The sequence below is a fragment of the Sabethes cyaneus genome, chromosome 3 (genome assembly GCF_943734655.1).
Source record: "Sabethes cyaneus chromosome 3, idSabCyanKW18_F2, whole genome shotgun sequence".
Lineage (NCBI taxonomy): Eukaryota > Metazoa > Arthropoda > Insecta > Diptera > Culicidae > Sabethes > Sabethes cyaneus.
Window position 1 is genome coordinate 181673199 of NC_071355.1, and position 17466 is coordinate 181690664.

The 17466-nt window shown below is 42.7% G+C and overlaps 2 protein-coding genes across 4 annotated transcripts; one reads left to right on the top strand and one right to left on the bottom strand.

Annotated features, from left to right (window-relative positions):
- Positions 1 to 3766: 3766 nt before the first annotated feature.
- LOC128741294 (uncharacterized) lies at positions 3767 to 9819 on the top strand. 3 transcript variants are annotated; one of them, XM_053837006.1, is made up of 5 exons: positions 3767 to 3947; positions 4059 to 4289; positions 6541 to 7097; positions 7154 to 7461; positions 7525 to 9818. In XM_053837006.1, exons 3-5 carry the CDS (start codon positions 6600 to 6602, stop codon positions 7691 to 7693), a joined length of 975 nt encoding a protein of 324 aa, XP_053692981.1. In that variant the 5' UTR covers positions 3767 to 3947; positions 4059 to 4289; positions 6541 to 6599; the 3' UTR covers positions 7694 to 9818. The 3 variants fall into 3 exon arrangements, with proteins under 3 accessions (XP_053692981.1, XP_053692982.1, XP_053692980.1); XM_053837007.1 differs by lacking the exon at positions 4059 to 4289; XM_053837005.1 differs by lacking the exons at positions 3767 to 3947; positions 4059 to 4289 and adding an exon at positions 6112 to 6135 and having other exon boundaries at positions 7525 to 9819.
- A 719-nt stretch (positions 9820 to 10538) lies between these two features.
- Positions 10539 to 17102, bottom strand: LOC128740474 (uncharacterized). Its single transcript, XM_053836014.1, has 4 exons — positions 17067 to 17102; positions 12874 to 12987; positions 12538 to 12808; positions 10539 to 10654 (listed from the first exon to the last, which is right to left on the bottom strand). Exons 1-4 carry the CDS (start codon positions 17100 to 17102, stop codon positions 10539 to 10541), a joined length of 537 nt encoding a protein of 178 aa, XP_053691989.1.
- Between the last annotated feature and the right edge of the window lie 364 nt (positions 17103 to 17466).

The following is a 17466-nucleotide window of genomic DNA, read 5'->3' on the forward strand; positions in this document are numbered from 1 at the left end:
CACATGGAATAAAATTGCATGTATTACACCTAAACACACCAGTGCAGCGGTCGTTTTAATTTATCCGAATTTTCCTTCAAAATCGAACTCTTAACAATACATTCAAAATTTACCAAGTTTCTTTGATTCGTAAACTCTGGCGCAAACGAACTATCAACTTTTACCTTATAAATTCTGTATTCCGTAGTCCTGAGGGAATACTCTCATTTTTATTAAAAAGATGCCGGAATTAACACCCATATCTGCATGACGGCATGAAGAAGCTAATACATCCTAGATTAAATTGATGTACCGGCAGCAGAAGACCGGTACCAGCCCCCCTCCCCCCCCCCCCCCCCCCAACCTTCTGCCATAAAAAGCTCTATACACAAGAAACAGAACATTGACTAGGGTAGTATATTGGATTCTTCTTCTTCATCATTTAGAGCCGGGGTGGCTCGTGCTGTTTCAAGCACTCGTCTCCATTCAACTCGGTCTTGGGTCACTCGTCGCCAATTTCCTCGTCACCTCAGAAGTCGCAAATCGCTTTCGACCTGGTCGAGCCATCGTGCACGTTGGGCCCCCCTGTTCCTGGTGCCGGTAGGGTTGTTGAAGAGGACTATTTTCGTCGCACTGTCGTCCGGCATCCTTACGACGTGTCTGGCCTACTGTAGCCTGCTAACTTTCGCTAGATGTACGATGGGAGTCTCCCCAAGATGGAAGACCTCATACTTCGATCCCGAAGTATTTGTGGAAGCGATTTGAAGAGAGTGCGGTGATCGCGATATGTCCGACCTGAACGCTGATCATTTGGTTGAGGTACTGTCGCGAGCGTGCGACGCCACCATGCCTAGGAAAAACCGACCTAGGTATGGTAGGTCACCGGTTTCCTGGTGGTATGATGTCTTGCATCTACGGGTGGTTGGAGTGTTGGCTCTACTCGCCGCCTGCCGCCTCGTTATCTGACCAACACCATAACAGACCGCCTGATGGTCACTGTGAGTGTAGCCATTGTCTACCCTCCAGTCTCTTATCAGACCAGGACTGCCGAATGTCACGTCGATGATAGACTCTGTACCATTCCTACTGAAGGTACTTGTGGTGCCGATGTTGGCCAGGTCTACGTTGAGCTTTGCCAGAGCCTCAAGCAGAATCCGACCCCTATGGTTCGTGCGATGACTTCCCCACTCGACCGCCGAAGCGTTAAAGTCGCCCGCCACAACCACCGGCCTTAGACCAATCAGCACAACTGATACTCGGTCTACCATCCGCGTAAACTGCTCGATCGACCAACTCGGCGGAGCATAACAGCTGCAGTAGTACACTCCACTCACTTTGGCAACCGCAAATCCCTCGTCTGCAGTTGACACAACCTCTTGAACCGGGAACCTGCTTGTCGTCCATATAGCCGCCATCCCAGACCTATTCGAGACCCAGTTACCGTTTTCGGCAGGGATGCGGTATGGGTTCGAGATAATGTCCGTCAACGACTCTTTAACTGCTTGGTATAACACCTGCTGGGCCGCGTGGCAGTGGTTCAAGTTTAGTTGCGTTACCTGCACTACGCCCGTGTTTTAGTCGCCGGCGCGCCTGCCGGGCACTATGGGACTCCTGTTGTGTGCTTAGCGTCCCGTTGGCCTGTACATATCAGGCACTTGGGCGGCGCAGAACAGTCTCTCGCTATATGGCCCGCACCGCCCCATCTTCTACACAGGTGGCTTCTGTCAGGACCCTTACAGCTCCAGAACTTGGGCCCTCGCTCAAAGCACCGGAAGCAAACCTCCGGCTGCTGGAACATGCTCAGCGGGCATACAGACCATCCCACCTTCAGCATGGCCTTCAGGGCTGTATTTCCGTCTACCAGTGGAAGTCTTATTGTAGCTACCTGGGTTCCCGCCGGTCCCTTACGCAGACGAACTGCTTCGGTAGTCACCACCACGTTACATTGCTCCTTGAGAGCTCGTGTCAGTTCGACCGCTTCAGTGATCTCGTCCAGGTTTTTAAGCTGGAGAGTCAGGCATTATTGCGCGGATCTGTATGCCATAACCAAGGATCTTTTCTGCCAGCACTTTGAAGGCAGAACCCTTCGCAGTGGCATCCTTTTTGAGCTCAAGGATCATGTCACCGGTGCGGGAGCGGCGGATACTCCGCACATTCGCGCCAAGACCCTTCAGCTGCTCGTCCCCTCTTATGGCGTTAAAAACTTCTGCATATTTCAGCCCCTCGGTTTTGAGGATAAGGGCATCGCCTTTGCTCCTCTTTTTTCTGACCAATTTCGGTGGAGTTCGATCCTCGTCTTTCTTCCTGGCCTTCTTTTTTTTTCACTGTTTCCCACTGATTGTCGGGCGCTAACTGCGTCTTATTACCCTCAGTGGGTTCCTCAGTTTAAAGTGCCCCCTTTTCTGCCCGCATACGACACTAGTTTCCACCGGTTGTCCGATTTCCACTAAGGAACGTATCCCGGATGGTACCACGAGGAGGTAGAGATAGGAGTTGCTGAATAAGAGGCTATGGAACCTCGTGGTGGTTCTGGAGCGCATTATTCAACCATTTACCATCCAGATCCACTCTTACACGTTACACTGGTAATTCTTCAAACGAATTCCTGCCGAGACTTCTACTCTGACTCACTACAATAATCGGCTTACGATTACCTCTTCTGAGCGTCAAACCTCTGGAAATCTGCTGTATCCAGAAGACTTGGACAAGCTTATCACCTCTAATCGTGTGCTTGGTAGCTGTTAGCTGTGTACTTGCTAATTCTAAGTGAATGTTGCAAAAGTTTTATAAATCATCCACCAATAAGCTTCTTCAAGAACCACCAAATAATGGTTGATGAAGTTATAGGATTAATTGTCTTTTCATTGAAATTAACTCATCAAGTTCTAAAGGTTTCTCCGAAATTAATTAAAAGTGTTCATTTATGTTTGTGTTCCAAGCTTAATTTAGAAGTCAGTTTTCAGTTATTCAATTCGAGTTTTGTTTTATATTTACTAGACATTTTTTAAACTCGATCCGTTTCGTAAAATTTGCAATACAAATGTGTTTTATAAAACAAATTCAGCAAACCTGTTAACTATAAATAAATATCTCATCAAGTGAGAATTAGTTAAATGTTAAATCGACAGATTTATTCTAAATCAATTTTGAAAAAGCGGAAGTTGTTGTTAATAACCCAAAATATCTATTATTTTCTGTATTTTTTTCAATGCAAAGATTTTTTTAACGATTGATGTAAATATTTATAAAGGGAAAACTTATTACAGTCGGACTCGATTATCCGGGTAAAATTTTTTTTATAACGTTAAACAAGTTTTGAACGTAAATACACTTCAAAAAACCTATTTACAAAATTTTTTTTCACCCGGATAATCGAGTCAGACCTGTACTAAGACTCTCATATAACCAATGCAACGGGTCAATTGATCTCTAAGATCTTTTAGAAAATGGCTGAGTTATAAGTGTATAAAACGTATCCACTTTCCGTTATGTAATCATTTAGTTTTCGTATCATAAACTGCACCGCAGGAACGTAGTAATAGTATTTTTATAAATAACAGCTCTGTGTGATCCTACGTCAATAGGCGATTGGGTCTCTGATGCAGCTTTCCACTTTTTAAACTATACATTAAACCACGTAAAACAGAAATTAAGTGTACCGTAGACAACCAACAGCGCAGTGCTTGTGCTGTACTAAGTGTTTGTGAATACTCACTACAGGGCGGCTGTGTTTATTTTCTTTGTTTATTGGTTATTATTATTTAATACCATGGTTCATTCGCTCGCTTACTATTCGAAGCACTGTAGTGAATAGTGTGAGTCGAACAAGCTCTTCACTAAACAGAGCTCGCCTTAATAAGTAATACACATACTTAGTACAGTGATAACGAAGATGATCCAATAAGTACCTTATAGTTGATAGTGTCCATATCTGCCCGTCTGATGATAGTTCGTTTATTTGTTTTGATGTAAGTATTACGTCTGACTCCGCTGAGATGATAAGCTTGTTGTTTGTTTTGAATAATAGAGTAATGTATCCGCTTCAATCAACCAGTAATGTTTTGTTTTACTCTACACAGCGCTTACATTGTCGATTGTTATCCCTTGCAACAGCAGTTTAAATGTTATTTTCTGGACATATTTCTCGAGAGAGGAAACACTACCTGGCGCACGCGGGGCAGGATTTGTTGAACGTGAACTGTTAGACCGTTAGTTTATCAACCTAACGATGACAGTTTTTGGAGCGTCTTAGTAGAATACGAAACCTGAACCTTATCCTCAACCTCAACCTAATCAGCGGTAGCAAAGTGGTAAGGATTTGAAAGTATTAAAAGACAGAATGGCTTGACTACTTTTTCATGCAATTCCGTAATATATTTTGCCGAAATTCAATAATTTTTTATATTGGATTTTTGTCGACCGGGTATTTATAGTTCGTACCTATGACTGCTTAACCAGAATAGCTTTAATTTTAAAGCATTATACACTGATCATGATCAGTTATGGTCACAGATGACCAGTAAAAACACAATTTGTGTGTTTATTTAAACCTATGCATAGTGCTGCTCGGCTCATAATCCGGATAATAAGCTACCTAACTACCTACCAAGACCGCGATTAATCAGTGGCAAAATTATGGCACACTACAGTTTAGGTTCGTTGTCCTTGTACGGGTGCAATTATGATTTGCGCTCTGTTCGTTGGCATCAGAATGAATGTGGATTTTTCCGTCCCGGACAGCATTCTAATAAGCCAACTGGTTGTGGTGTGGTCACAGGTCGCGAGGCTATCAGGGTCGAACGAAAACGTTGATAGAATATCTCTTTTTTATTCTTTGCCATGTCAGTGGAACGTGGCCTATTCCCGTGCTAAAATCTGGCTGTAACTGGTTAGGAATATTTCGGGTAGGATGTAATATACGATGATTATTCTCTATAGCCGCATACACATTTCAGGCGTCACCCGTAAATCAGGTATAAGATTGCAGAAATCTTTGTGACAATTACTTTCAGATAGGGTATGTTGCTGCTTCGTCGTAATTGTCTATTCCCGTCCTATCCAACACAAATTATTAAAAATATCAGCATTTTTATGACACACAACGCAAAACTAGTTATTCCCTAATATTTTAGTTTGTTGTCTATCATACGTGATCAATCAAAGTGAGCTGAGATCTATTTAAATGCTTTCTATCAAAGAAGTCCTACCAGCCAAATTTCCTACGTTTTTCGTGCGACGAAGAAGAAAATGTCGACTAATCGTTTTAATTTCCGTCATTCATAAATGAAAATAACTCACGCAAGGCATTGTCGTTATTCTACAGCCAGGAAAACTTGCCTGACCTGCAGAAATTATGCATAATAACATTTGTCATGCCGTCCTACACAAATACATGCGTGTTAGCTTCGTAAATATCGTTGTGTTTTTATTTCGGAAGATGAAAAATTTTGATGGACGGATATTAAAACGGTACGACGAATTTAAGCAATAAAGTCAGTTGCGTAATTTCAATAATATGCTTTAATAATCGCTTTTCAGTGATTTCAACGTTCACGGATCGGAAAGTAAGTGTGTTTTAGTCAAATCAGCACAAGAACTTTTGGAGTATTCATTAAATCCATCCAACAAATGATGAAAATTAGAATGGCTTTACTTACTACGACGGGAATTAGAAATAAACCCTAATCCAATTTAAGTCAAATAGTCAAATTAAGTCAAAATTAAGTCAAATTTCGAATAAATTTTAAGTAAATTTTTGTGTCTAATTGCGCTTTAGCTGTGATTTTAAAATTAATTTCAAGTGCAAGATCAAATCCAATTTTAAATCTCATTATGACTTGGCTCAAGTTCTATCTTATGTTGGATTTCGAATTGAATCAAAAGTCCAAATTTTAGACCTAATTTGAGTTCAATTCAAAATCTAATTTACCTTTTAGTTTGAGGTCAAGCTCCACGTCTAAATTGGCACAAAGTTAAATTCAATTTTATGTCCAATTTTATATCAAGTTTCATTATGATTTCTCAAAACATGCTAATCGTCTCATCGTAACCTTGTATTGTTTATTTCCACGATCATTATGATACACCAAATAGAGAGAAACCGAAAGCTTTCCTGCCAAGGTTCAACTATTTCAATCAATAGGCGAATGGTCCAGTGTAGGTAGCTACTAATTTATAGCGCAAAATTTAAATTTACAACAACATGCCTGTCGATTACCTTGACATATAATGTATTATACAACTACGCCTGTCCTCACGGGTGTGCCCGTTGCTTCGTTGGGATTGCTGATAAGCTTCCGATTGCGATGCAGTACCTCCAGCCGGACGGTTAGCACCGACAGCACACTACTTGAAAGTCGTGCACAAACAACTGTCCGTTGGTTGTACCTACGACATTCAGACACAGCTGATTCCTAGACGAGCACGACTGTAGATGTATGGTATTATATAGTCAATAGTTATTCGCCGACTTAAAGTCTAATCGTAGACCCGAGCTGTTCTAGCTGATAAGAATTAAGGTTTTTTTTATTAAATTGCTAACTGTTTCGTCCTTACGTGCAGTTAGTGTTCAATCGTCAGTCGGTAAGGGTCTTGACAAAGTTGCTGGAGGAAAACAGACAATGGAAAAAGTAACGATTCTCGATGGTGGATTTGCCACTCAACTATCCGTTCACGTTGGAAAGCATGTGGACGGTGATCCGCTTTGGAGTGCCCGTTTCAACGCTACGAACCCAAACGCAGTATTTAAGACTCACTTGGATTTTCTGGAAGCCGGGGCCGAGTGTATTATGACTAACACCTATCAAGCCAGTATCGAAGGCTACATGGAGTATTTGGATCTCAGTGAAGAGGGAAGTCTTCAGCTAATCAAATCCACTGTTAAACTTGCTCAGATGGCCAGAACTAAGTATTTGGCGGAGAATGACGTTCGACGCATCCCACTGGTGGTGGCCTCGATTGGACCCTACGGGGCTCATTTGCATGACGGTTCAGAGTACACTGGCGAGTATGCCGATTACGTTTCTGTAGACACGCTGCAAAAGTGGCATCGGAATCGAATTGACGCATGCTTAGAAGCAGGAGTTGATGTATTGGGGATTGAGACTATCCCGTGCAAGGTGAGTTTGAAGTGTAAGCTGTGGTTCCCGCTTATATTTTTTCGCGTTGTTCGCAGATGGAAGCGGAAGCTATGCTGGATTTAATGAGCGAAGAATATCCAAACGTAAAGTTTTGGATTGCATTCCAGTGTAAAGACAGTGTCCGTACCGCACGCGGGGAAAACTTTGCCGAGGCAGCCACCTATATCTGGAACAAAGCCAAAGAATCGATGAACGACAATCTGGTTGCCGTGGGAGTTAACTGCGTTCATCCGCAGTTCGTAACCCCACTGTTTAAATCAATCAACGAAAAGCGACCCACCAGCGATCGTATCCCTTTGATCGTGTATCCCAATTCCGGCGAAGTGTACAGCGTGGAATCCGGGTAAGGATCTTTATGATGTGAAAAGTCTCAAGTTGAACTGAGGGTATTTTTTGCGTTTCACAGCTGGCAAGGCAAAGAGGACTGCGTTCCGCTGGAACACTACGTGCCCCAGTGGGTTGAGCTTGGAGCACGTTTCATTGGCGGGTGCTGTCGGACTTACGCGCGGGACATTAAACGGATAAAACAAACTGTGAACTCACTACAGACCAGTGCTGCCTTAAAACAATTGTAATGTGTGATAATTACGTGTGTTTGTTTGCATGAGTTATACTCATCTATGTGTCTGTGACAAGAGCAGTGCAACTTTTTTATTGTTAGGATAGTAAAAGTAACTCACTTCAAGTGGAGGGATGATAAGAGTTCGCTAGTCGGACATTAGTTTGATTCTGATCCTCTATGACAAATGCTTAGACTAGATTCATCGTAAATTGTTTTCTAAAAGTGTTCTAAAGACAAAATAAAGTGTAACTAGTAATAGTCCAAACCAAATAGCATCGATGGCATCTGCGTCGGATGACATTATTATTCTGGGCGATTTCAATCTACCAAGCATTATGTGGCGTGAACGTGGCAACGGGTACCTGTACGCTGACCCTCCGGCCGTCTGCTACGACTACGCCCATGCTGATTTTGGGGATATTCTAAATGTTTTAAGCAGCATCAACTGGAGTACAGTTTTAGATAATGACGATATAAACACTGCTGCCACAACCTTCTCCAATATCTTGAACTACGTTATCGATCGTCACGTTCCCAAAAGAACTGCTCCCGTTCAGTACCAGATACCCTGGCTAAACACTATGTTGCGACGTCTCAAATCCGAAAGGAAAGCGGCTCTAAAGAAATTTACGAGGTACAGGACCCTACCCCTCCGCAACCGTTCGTCGTTCCTGCTTTCGAAACTACCTGAGAAATGTCGAGCGAAGATTGAAGCGTAACCCTAAATCTCTTTGGAAATATGTCAACGAGCAACGGAAAGATGAACCCTGTTTGAACCAGTATTTGCATTTTTCAAACCGTACATCTCTGATAACCAACATGGATTCATGCCCAAGCGCTCCACGATTACCAATCTCTTGACTCGCACATCCTACGTGATAAATAGTTTCGATGCTCGGTCGCAAACAGGGGTGACATTGCGATTATCGTTTCGAGTGATTTTGGTTCGAGACGCCCATTTGTTTAACGTGGTCGAAACGAACCAAGATCATTCGAAACGAGATGCGCAATGTCACCCCAGATGTCATTTACACTGATCTTTCCGCAGCTTTCGACAAATTGAACCACCAAATCGCTATTGCTAAACTGGATAAACTTGACATAGGTGGTCCGTTGCTGCATTGGTTCCGGTCATACTTATCGGATCGCCACTTAAAGGTGAACATTGAGGTCAGTCTCTCTGGATCGTTCACTACTCATTCTGGAATACCACAAGGCAGCCATCTTGGTCCTTTAATATTCCTTATCTACTTCAATGACGTCAACTACCTGCTTAAAGGTCCGCGACTCTTGTTTGCTGACGACCTCAAGTTATACTCAAAAGTCGAAAATCTATCCGACGCCGCTGTCCTTCAGGAGGAACTATCGACCTTTGACAAATGGTGTGTCGACAACCGCATGCTGCTTAACCCCAACAAGTGTGAAGTCATCACATTTTCCTGAAAGCTGAGCCCGTTCGCTTTTGACTACAAGCTATCAAATACGCCATTACGTCGTGAAAACTGTGTCAACGATCTGGGGATACTGCTCGACTCTAAACTTACATTCAAACAGCACATCGCGTTCATCGTGGACAAAGCCTGCAGAAACCTTGGCTTCATTATGCGCATCGGCAAGAATTTCAACGATCTTTACTGCTTGAAAGTTCTTTATTGTGCATTAGTCCGCTCCAATCTTGAATACTGTGCTCCAGTTTGGAGCCCATACTATCAAAATGGAGTTAGCCGAATCGAGTCAGTGCAGCGGAGATTCATTCGTTTTGCTCTTCGGAGACTTCCGTGGAATAACCCTTTTCAGCTGCCAAGCTACGAACAACGATGTAGGCTCATCGACCTAGACGCCCATTCATGTTCGTCGGGATGTAAATAGAGCAACAATTGTCTCCGATTTATTTACCTCACGGGTGGATTGCCCGTATATATTGCAAAACCTTGATATTCACGGCCGTAGTCGTACATTGCGCAATAGCCACTTTTTACACGTGCCGAATCGACGGACTAACTACAGCAGCTTCAGCACGATTACCGGTCTCCAACGCCACTTTAACTGCTTTTACTCCAGCTTCGAATTTGACGTCAGCCGTAACGTGCTGAAAGATCGCTTTTTTTCCATAGCGCGTAGTTTTTAGGATAAATTATCATTTGGGTCACAAGGCCTGTTGATGTACAAATAAATAAATAGTCAGTGAGCTGATTTTTATAATTCTATAAACTTTTGCCATAATTTTGTACCATTTTTTAATAAAAGAACTTTGCAAAAAGTGTTTAAAAACCATTTTATTCTTATCTGTAGCACACCTCTCTAATGTAGTAAGCTAACATATTTTTTCCTTTGCAATCGTAAAAATAATCGTAACAATTGAAATATAATGATATATTTTCAATTGCTATATTTTCATTTCAATTCTTGTCAATTTTGTCTTCTATTTCAGATTTTTGATAATCTGAATCTGAAAATAGTTACGGCAACGGCAAAAAATCAAATTTCTACATGAATTGTCATTCTGGACCACTGCAGATAGAAAAACTCTTTTTTCAAAGTTTTTGAAATATATTTATGCATATTAAGAATATTTTAAACTCGAGGAGGACCTGCGAGTGCTCGGATTTTTTGAAAGATTAGTGCTAAGACGACGTACAGAAGACCGGAATATGGAGGCGGATGATGGACCATGAACTCGAGCAGCACAATGGCGAACCCAGTATCCAAAAGGTAGCTAAAGCTGGACGACTCCGATGGGCAGGGCATGTTGCAAGAATGCCGGACAACTACCCTCAACTCCGGTAGGAAAAAGACGACCAGGAGCGCAGCGAGCAAGATGGTTAGACCAGGTGGAGCAAGATCTGGCGTACTTGTACTTAGTACTGTACTGGCGGATAGTACTTGGTGTCCGAGGAATTGAAGAGCGGTGGCCCACAAACGAGTCTTAGCACGGGAAGCCACTTAAGTAAGTGAAAATATTCTAAACAGAAGTCTGAAATAGCAGACACAAGGGAAGTGTTAGTATGTAATAGAAACTAATAGGAGTCTAAAGGGTGTCCCACATTAAATTGCATCACGGAAGAAACGCTGTAGAGAATTACTTATTGGTATTTTCTGTTGAAAATTTGGGTAGAAGTTGTTTAGACTGCATTGTTTACACTGTATTTTTATCGCGGTCAGTTTTGCGCAAATTGGACAAAATGACGTCATCCGAAAAGCACGCCACGAATTTATTTTGCGCAAGCACCTGGAAAATTCTCAACTCTCTCATCATGTATGATGAGACTAACGTCAAGGCGGACTACCGGCAGCTTCCGGGGCTACTGTACTCCACCGCCCAGCAGAAGTTTGATGTTTTATAGGAAGTAAGGATGCAGAAACTTTCAATGTTTGCCAAGAAATACATTATTTAGCAAGCGATCTGCTCATGAGGTAAACAGAGTGCGCCGTTCGTGACTACCGGGACTATAAACGAACAGATCTACATTAAGGAGTGTCTACCGAAGCGTCTGCTTCCTCTGTTAAAGCAACACGAGGACCCTACGATCTTTTGGCCGGATCTAGCTTCGTATTCAAAGGATGTCGTGGAATGGTACTAAGCCATCGGGGTTACTTTCGTACCCAAGGACACCCCCAACGCACCGGAACTAAGGCCTAATGAAAAATACTGGCCTATTATGAAGCGGGCACTACGAAAGCATTCAAATGAGGTCAAATCTGAGGAAGACATGAAGAAAAAGTGGGTTTCCGTACAGAAAAAGCTGCAGTCAGATGTTGTACAAAACTTTTTGAGTGGAGTTAAGCGTAAGGTGCGAGCATACGGTTATGGTATTGAAGTTGAATGAAATAAATATGCCAAAACTTTACTAATGGGTTATATTTTATTGTCTGAAAGTTTGAAAAGGATCAGCCAATTTGGTAATTTTCAACAGCGTTTCTTCCGTAATGCAATTTGATGTGGGACGCCCTTTAAGCAAATGTTTCGCGCGCATTGGCCTGTTTTCTCTTTCTTAATAAAAATTCCGGAAAGAAAGCAGATGAGCATTTGGCTAAGAGACAAAAGAACGGGAAAATAGGCCTTATTACTTGTACCATGAGAATTCATTGAACGAGAACAGATCTACAGCACTGATTCGCTAACTGAGGATTTGTTAATTGAGTGGTTCATTAGTTGGGTGTTCGTTAGTTGGACTATGCTCCAACTAAATGTCAGCATCAAAAATTGCAGCACTTGAATGTCAAAATTCTATCATTGCGAAATTTCTATCCACTGCCAGTTGTCCTAATTAGCGAATCACGATTCGATAGTTAGAGTGCAGTCGCGACTCAATTAACGAATTCAGGCTGTAAAAATAGCTGGTAGACAAAAAAGTAGTTTATCCCGAGGATGATCGGGCTATTTGTAAATAATAAATGGTGAAACAAAGCTGCTGAAAAAAATACTTAGATCCATATAGGTATTTACTAGGCAAAATATTTACTTTATTTTATCTTTTAGAAACATTTACTAACTTTATTACTTGACATTTCACTATAATGGAATTGGATGGAATCCAGCAACGACATTATTCACATATCTTCACATCTTCCGTCCGTATCTTTGAACAAATTTCAGCTAAAAAGAATATGTAATGTAAACCATTTGTACGAAGGCACAGGCTGGTGGAGGAAAAAATGGTTTGCGAAATGGTTCTAACTTTAACGCGCATTATTTGAAAACGGTTGTGTGACAGATGGAAAATTAAGCAAACCGTAATGAAGTGATGATTTAATGGACTCAATTTTGAAGCGTCGTAAAGCTCAGTTCGAGTTAATCGAATTAATGCTTTGATTAATACATGAAAATAAATACAGATCGCTATCACTGGTACTCACTGTCAGCCCAATGTTCATCCGGGCATTTTGCATAGACCTCCCGTACGATGCATTCGTTCAGTAGCAAGGCAAACGGACTACACTGGAATTGGCTCTGATCCTGCGAGCTAACTTGCTCCTGGGTTCGTTCTGCGCATTGATCGATGGCATCCAATACTACTGCTTTAACCTCACTTGCCGCAATTCCATTGACCAGATGCAATAATTTACTCTTGTTGAAACCGGATTCGGACATTACCCCTAATTCCATCGCGTGGCACTCGTAGATGCACTGAAAATATGCGGCATCACATTAATTTAGTGTAATCAGTTTTATATGAGTATACCACAATATACCGAAACCATGCTGGCCGCATCCTCTCTCAGATGTTCGTACTTTTCGACGCATTCCTGGATATGATCCATTTCTATGGGGTTCGGGATGTCACAGCAAGCTTTGATTTCCCTAGACTAAATGATAAAAAAATTGGATTTTTAAAGTCCTAGGTAGTGGTAGCATGCACAATATCCGCAAGTTACGGTGAAACTCTATTTTTCGAGACAGGTTTTTCATTCCAATTGGTCGGAGATTTACTGAATATCTGAGTGAATTTAGTATTAATAAAATTCACCTAAATGCTGAATTCAAGTTATAGTTGCCATAAACGATAAGGTTGGTGCGGCTATTTTAAGCCTACGATGCTGGGTGGTTTCTATATCCAGCAGGCTTCACGCGCATGTAAGATACAAACCTTCTTCTTCTTTTTCTTCAGCATAGAGCCGGGGTGACTCGTGCTATTTCAAGCACTCGTCTCTATTCAACTCGGTCTTGGGCCATACATATGCTTCCTGATCGTAGCGTTTTATGAAGGGCAAAGTAGGCCCGATTTCCCGCTTGGATGGCCGCTAATCTCCATACTTGTGTTGATGTCCGCGGTCACCAGCGATCCCAAATACACGAACTCCTCTATCACTTCTAGTTCGTCGCCGTCAACGGTTACCGTGCGTAGGAGACGCGCGTTTGTTTCCTTTGAGCCTCTCCCTTTCTTGTATTTGGTCTTCGACGCATTTATGTTTAGCCCAATTCTCCTAGACTCCGCTTTCAGTCTGGCGCAGATTGCCTCCACCGTCGCAAAGTTCCTGACTATGATATCGAAGTCATCTGCAAAGCCTAGAATTTGGTTACCCTTAGTGAAAATCGTGCCTCTCGTTTCGATGCCCGCTCGTCGGATCACACCCTCAAGAGCGATGTTGAACAACATGCAGGATAAACCGTCACCTTGTCTCAACCCACGCCGTGTCTCGAAGGGACTCGAGAGTGTCCCAGAGATGCGTACGAAACACATCACTCGATCCAATGTAGCTTTGATTAGTCGCGTCAGTTTGTCCGGGAAACCGTGTTCGTGCATTATCTGCCATAGCTTGTCTCGATCGACTGTATCGTATGCTGCTTTGAAATAAGATGTGATGCGTGGGCACGTTGTACTCCCGAAATTTCTGCAAGTTCTGTCGGATAGTAAAAATTTGGTCCGTAGTTCGTAAATTTGGTGCGCGAACCCCCATGAAACCCGCCTGATAATTCCCTACGAAACCTTGTGCTATCGATGACAACCGACGTTACAAGATCTGGGAGAATACCTTGTAGGCGGCGTTTACCAGCGTAATACCGCGATAGTTGCAGCAGTCTAGCCGATCACCCTTTTTTTAGATGGGATAAACCACTCCTTCCATCCATTCCTCCGGTAGCTTTTCCTCTTCCCCAAATCCTCGAAATAACCCAGTGTAGAGCCTTTGCTAGCGTTTCTCCGCCATGTTTATAAAGCTCTGCCGGTAGGCTGTCCTTCCCAGCGGCTTTATTGGTCTTCAGCAGCCCGATTTCTTGTTTGACTTATTGGAGATCAGGTGCTAGGACATTACTATCTTCCATGGGCGCTCCTAGGTTAATTTCCGTTCCGCCTCCTGCTGCGACTTCGCCATTGAGGTGTTCACCGAAGAACTGCTTCCATCTGTCGACCACCTCGCGCTCGTTTGTGATCAGATTCCCTCCCTCGTCCCTACACATGTCAGGTTTCGATGTGTAGCCCTTCCGAGTTTGGTTCACCTTCTCATAAATCGTGGTCAACTGGTTCCTAGCTCGTCGGTATTTGGCCAGGTTCTCTCTAGTGGCAATACTTAGATAAATTTTTCAAGCAGTTTTTCCCCTCCACCGCTTGTTGGCATTTCCCTTTAAACCAATCATTTTGTGTACTCCGAAGGCCAATACCTAGTGCGGCCTCTCCGATGGCCGAGCGTATTCTGCCCCAACCGCCTTCGAGGTTTGAAGCACCTAACTCCTCGGAAGAAGGCAGTGCCTCATTCAGTAATCGCGCATACGATGCAAACCATAACACTTATAAAGCAATTCCTCGAATAACTCAAGGGGACGTGCGCTCATCGTAATATAGTAGTTGTTCAATTAATAATAAATCTGATTTTTGATAAATTGTTCGGGTTTATCACACGCTTATCGTCTACCAAAAATCGGTTATATCCTGCTCGGCTGGGCGATGCTGCTAGAGTCAGTAAAATCGTTGTATACTTGCACCGTTATTGTCCTGTACTCGATTAACCGGCTGTGAAGTCTGTCGATAAACAAAGGTCAAGTTCTTAAGCACGTTTATTCCCGAGGCTTTGCTATCCCCAATAGTAAGAGAATTCGTAGGGCGGTAAACAGCCGGCTTTATGTGGCCCATGCTACTACGGATCATATTTTCAGGGATTTCAGGGCATAGAGGATACAGTCGAGCGCGAATATCTATGGCAGATAATGCACTAGTACGGTTTTTCGCACAAACTTACGCGGGTGATCAAAGCTACCCTGGAGCGAGTGATGTGCTACGTGCGCGTTTTGGGGACACTCCCGAGTCCTTTCGAATCGCGCAGAAGGTTGCGGCAAGCAGATGGACTATCCTGTATGTTATTCAACATAGCTATTGAGGGTTTGATCCGGTGATCGGGCATCGAAACGAGAAGAACGATCTTCAGCAAGAGCAGCCAACTCCTAGCCTTCGCAGATGACCTCGAAATCATTACTAAAAACTTTGGGACAGCGGTGGTAATTTACGCCAGACTTAAAACGGAACTAGGAGAATTGGATTGGAAGTTATTGCGTCGAAAATAGAATATATCCCACGGACAGTGACTACTGACGGTGATGAACTGGCAGTGATTGATGAGTTCGTATATTTGGGATCTCTGGTCACTGCCGACAATAAACCTTTGCACGGTGCCTAACCTTAACTCTGGTTTGACGTTTTTGTGTGTTTTGTTTTGATTCCCTTTGTAACCTAATTTTATTGCTAGTGGGTTTATTACTTGTAATTTGTACCACTTGTTCGCGGAAACCGGAAATACCCGACATTGCCGAAGCAGAAAATAATAACAGTTCTGTACAACATATATTTTTGTCCTTTTTGCAGTTTTTTGCTTCTGGGTCTTGCGAATAAGTAATCAAAACATACCCCACAACACTGTCAAACCTGGGAAGAAAAAAACGCACTGACATCTGCATGCAATGCTTTATAATATGAGTAAGGAGATTCAGCGACATATACAAGCTGGAAGTCGTGTCTACTTTTCCTTCCACAAGATGCTTCGATCAAGGAGCATACGCCGCCGCACAAAGCTGACGATACATAAAACGCTAATCAGACCGGTAGTTCTCTACGGACTTGAGACAGTAACTTTGATTACGGAAGACATACGTGCGCTTGCCGTATTTGAACGAAAGGTGTTGCCGACTATTTTTGGCGGAGTACAAACGGACAGCGGAGAGTGGCGTATGCGTATGAACCACAAGTTGTAGGCACTATTTGGAGAGATTCTTTTCGTACACCTGGCGAAAGTTGAACCGGCCACGTCGCAAGGATATCGGACGACTGTGCAATGAAATTCGTTCTCTTCAAGAACTCCACCGGCGCCAGGAATAGAGGGGCGCAACGTGCTAGATGGCTCGACCAGGTTGAAGCCGACTTGGGTGTGTCGCGACGCGCGCTGGATTGGTGACGAGTAACCCAGGACGGAGTACAGTGGGTAGGAATCTCAGGCTTTACAGTCAATGATGTAGCAAAGACTAAGTCTAGGATAGTGAACACTGATAATCCTTCACAGTAGCGGGAAAACAGGTTGAACTGGTGGACGCCGGACAACGCTCGAAAGTAATTTTGGATTTTAAAAGCACATTTTTTTGATCGAAATAATACAGCGCACTTTCCACTCAACTGTGCAATGTTGCTGTTTCGTTCCGTCGTATACATTGACATTAGGGAAAATAATCCAGATTCAATCAGCTACAACTCGCAATGGGTAATTCTGTACATGAAAATGCATTCAGCGTATTCTTTCTGTTTATCAGTGAATACATTCTTATGAACAGAATGACTAATTGCAATTATACTTTTTACTTTTTTTGTTTAACACGTCCGCCTACCATTAATGTATATTATTGGTAATACTTGTAATAATGTGACAATTTCAAGTTATTAGTTATAAAACAGCCCAAAAATACTCACCAGTGCAACGGAGTCAATGCATTCATCGTCATTCATCGTTACCTGTGAATTATGAAGTTATTTAAATTTGTATAGAATCTCTGCGTTGCTGTAGATAGCTAACTTGTCGAATCAGGAAACCGTATAGCATTACTGCTAGCACGCCCAGTTTAATATCCATCGCTTCACTTTGTGTTTTTTATTTTGTGGAAAATCTAGAACTGTTGTGTGCTCGAATCCGCTGCTCTTTTATATATGGGAGCGATTATCATCTCCGATATATCAGAGGAAACCGTATTCTAAATTAATACCTAGGCTACCTCCGACGAAAATGATACTGTCAGAAGCTATTTGCCAACCTAAAAATAACATTACTCCAATTTCCAGTTGTCTGTTCCTGTGTCAGCATGGAATCAACTAA

Excerpts from the sequence above, each read along its gene's own strand:
- LOC128741294 (XM_053837005.1), top strand. Across the intron at positions 7,098-7,153 it reads TTGAGACTATCCCGTGCAAG|ATGGAAGCGGAAGCTATGCT; the intron begins GTGAGTTTGAAG and ends CGTTGTTCGCAG. Across the intron at positions 7,462-7,524 it reads GTGTACAGCGTGGAATCCGG|CTGGCAAGGCAAAGAGGACT; the intron begins GTAAGGATCTTT and ends TGCGTTTCACAG.
- LOC128740474 (XM_053836014.1), bottom strand. The coding sequence starts at position 17,102 with ATGAATGACGATGAATGCATTGACTCCGTTGCACTG. Across the intron at positions 12,988-17,066 it reads GCATTGACTCCGTTGCACTG|TCTAGGGAAATCAAAGCTTG; the intron begins GTGAGTATTTTT and ends TTTATCATTTAG. Across the intron at positions 10,655-12,537 it reads GGATGAACATTGGGCTGACA|ACTTCTGTTTAGAATATTTT; the intron begins GTGAGTACCAGT and ends CTGCTATTTCAG.